The sequence below is a fragment of the Psittacula echo genome (genome assembly GCF_963264785.1).
Source record: "Psittacula echo genome assembly, chromosome: 5".
In the NCBI taxonomy this organism is placed as follows: Eukaryota; Metazoa; Chordata; class Aves; order Psittaciformes; family Psittacidae; genus Psittacula; species Psittacula echo.
In genome coordinates this window covers 3,477,632-3,480,327 of record NC_137739.1, presented here as the reverse complement: position 1 = coordinate 3,480,327, position 2,696 = coordinate 3,477,632, and the positions used below count along the sequence as shown (strand labels likewise).

Sequence of the window (2,696 nt, the reverse complement as noted above, 5' to 3'; positions counted from 1 at the left end):
CATTTCCACCCTGAAGATCAGCATTTCCTGAAACTGGCTTCTCACTGTGTTTGCAATGCTTCTCTCTGTCTGGTTTTAACTTCCCTTTGCCAGTCATTATGCCACTTGCTTTTGCTTCCACGGACCTCCAGCCACTTACGTCTGTTTTCTATCTATGAAGCCATTGCCAGTGGCAAAAGAACCACCCCAAAATTGGATGCAGTCTTGACTTCAAGCTCTTAAATCTGCCCAGCAAGTCACCCCCTCAAAGGACCCCGGTGGCTTATTCATTCCCTAGTTCATTTGTATAAAATACCGGATGACTTTGCTCAGATTTAATATTATTATTATTATTATTGTTATTATTATTATTTTGGTAAACAGTCTCCCAAAGAGTTTCAGTGAAAAAATTAAAAACCCTCTCACTTCTCACTCCCCTCCCTTTTATTCCCCAAAATAAAAAGCAGTACGTTAACGTTGCATGGTATTTCAAGTGTTGTTCTTGTGCAACTGAACCCGACCGCCTGTTGGAAGGAGCAATTTTGTTGCTGTTGTTGCTGCTCAGTTAAAAAATGAAAGGAAAAAAAGTAAAAGAGAAAGATTTGTTTCCTGATAATTCCTCTTTTTGGATCTCGGGTCCAAGAAAACGCTTTCCCTGCAAGGAGAGCAAAGCCCCATGGGGGCACATGGGGTGAGCGCCTTCCTGCACCCCACTGACCTTCCTCTTGCCATCCATCCATCCATCCATCCATCCATCCATCCATCCATCCATCCATCCACCCTTCCATCATCCATCCGTGTATCCATCCATTATCCACCCATCCATTATCTATCCATCCATCATCTATCCATCCATCCCCCCAGAGCCATCGGCCCCACCGCGGGCACCGGGCGCGGGAGCCGCGCCGTGGCCCTGCCGCCGTCCCCTCCTGCAGACCGCTCAGTGGTTATTGCGATGAAACTGAACACTATGAACGATACTAATTTCTCAAGCATTCCTATGGCACTTGCATTGTTCTGCATAATTGGAGCGGGTTGTAGGGGAAGAGATTAGAGGAGGAAAAAAAATACCCTCGGAAAAGTCAATGGAAGGACCAAGAGTCATATTTCCGACTCCCTCCTGTATGACCGCTGATCCAACGCTATTGTGGCTTGCAGCCTGTCGAACTCGTGCCTGTTGTCTGGGCTCAGCTCCTCCAAACCCCGGCTGTCATCGTCTTCCTCTTCCTCGTCGCGGCTCATGAAGGCCAGCTCGTTCTCGTAGCAGAAGGAGTTGGTGCTGGACAGCAGGAATTTGTTCTCCACCAAGTCCTTGGCGCTGCAGCGGGGGGTGGACGGGACCTCGTAGGTTTTGTGGAAGTGGGAATAGTCTACTTTGTACTGGTTTTTCTCCTCGAACAAGACTGGCTCGAAGCGGTGGCCCCAGAGGATCTCACTGGCCAGGTAAGAGCTCCGAGCTTGCGTTGTCATAGCGGTGGCTTCCACCATGCCTTCCAAAATGACCACGATCTCAAAGTCGTCTGTCTCCAAGTCCTGGCGGCTGATCCCGAACAAGGGGCTGTCTTCGTTGATCTCGTGGAGAATGGTGATGGGAGACACCAAGAAGATACGGTCCAAGCCTTTATCAAACCCCACGTCGATGTCTATTTGGTCAAGTGGTATGTACTCCCCTTCTTCTGTGATCCTGGGCTTAATTAGCTGAGCTCGTACGTGGGCTTCTACTATGTGGCTTTTCCGGAGGTTCCCAACTCTCCACATGAGGCAGAGTTTTCCATCTCTCATTGCCACTACTGCATTATGGCTGAAAAGTAAAGTCTGGGCCCGTTTTTTGGGCCTGGCCATCTTTGCCATTATTGCACCAATCATGAAAGAGTCAATTATACACCCCACGATGGACTGAACCACCACCATGAAGACCGCGAGCGGGCACTCCTCCGTCACGCAGCGGAAGCCATAACCAATAGTCGTTTGGGTCTCGATGGAGAACAGAAAAGCAGCCACAAAGCCATTGACCTGCAGAACGCAAGGCTTGAAGGTATCGTCTCCAACCGGGTTTTCCAGGTCTCCATGAATGAGTGCAATTAGCCAGAAAATCAGCCCAAACAACAACCAGGACACTAGAAACGCCAAGGAAAAGAGCAAAAGCATATACCTCCAGCGGATGTCAACGCACGTGGTAAACATGTCTGCAATGTACCTCTGAGGCTTGTCATCCATGTTGGTGAACTCCACGTTGCACTGACCGTTCTTCTTTACGAACCTGTTCCTGCATTTCCTCCTGGTGTGGATTTTCCCATTGCCAAAGCCGTTGATGCCTGGCATCGTGGTCAACCTCAGCCCGTCTTCCTCGGAGGACACGATGCTGTAAGGGTTGACTCTGCCAGCAGTCATCCCTGAGCCAAGCCCACAGTGAAGGTGAAGGGTCCTGTGACACCCAGTGTCCCCCTGGCCCACCCCTGCCCACCCCCCAAATTCTGCTGCGGTGGAAGAGAAGTCCCAAGCTTCCACGTCTTGGCTGCCACGTCACCACGCTGGTCCCGTGAGAGGCTCTGCAAGGAGAAAACAAGGACACGTCTCTTACTTCTCATGCCCAAGGTACCCAAAGGGGTGTTTGGCCATGGGTCTGACGGGGTGGGTGGCTGCTGAATGAGGACCCACACACACAATGCATTAACTCTCCCTCTTATGTCTAGGCATAAGAGGAAGAAGAAGGTCTT

The 2,696-nt window shown here is 50.3% G+C and overlaps 1 protein-coding gene across 1 annotated transcript; it reads right to left on the bottom strand.

The window, feature by feature from the left end:
• Window positions 1–1,080: 1,080 nt before the first annotated feature.
• LOC308221662 (ATP-sensitive inward rectifier potassium channel 12) lies at window positions 1,081–2,370 on the bottom strand (the record flags this gene model as incomplete). Its single annotated transcript, XM_080618830.1, has 1 exon — window positions 1,081–2,370. The coding sequence occupies one exon, from the start codon at window positions 2,368–2,370 to the stop codon at window positions 1,081–1,083; it is 1,290 nt and encodes a 429-aa protein (XP_080474956.1).
• Between the last annotated feature and the right edge of the window lie 326 nt (window positions 2,371–2,696).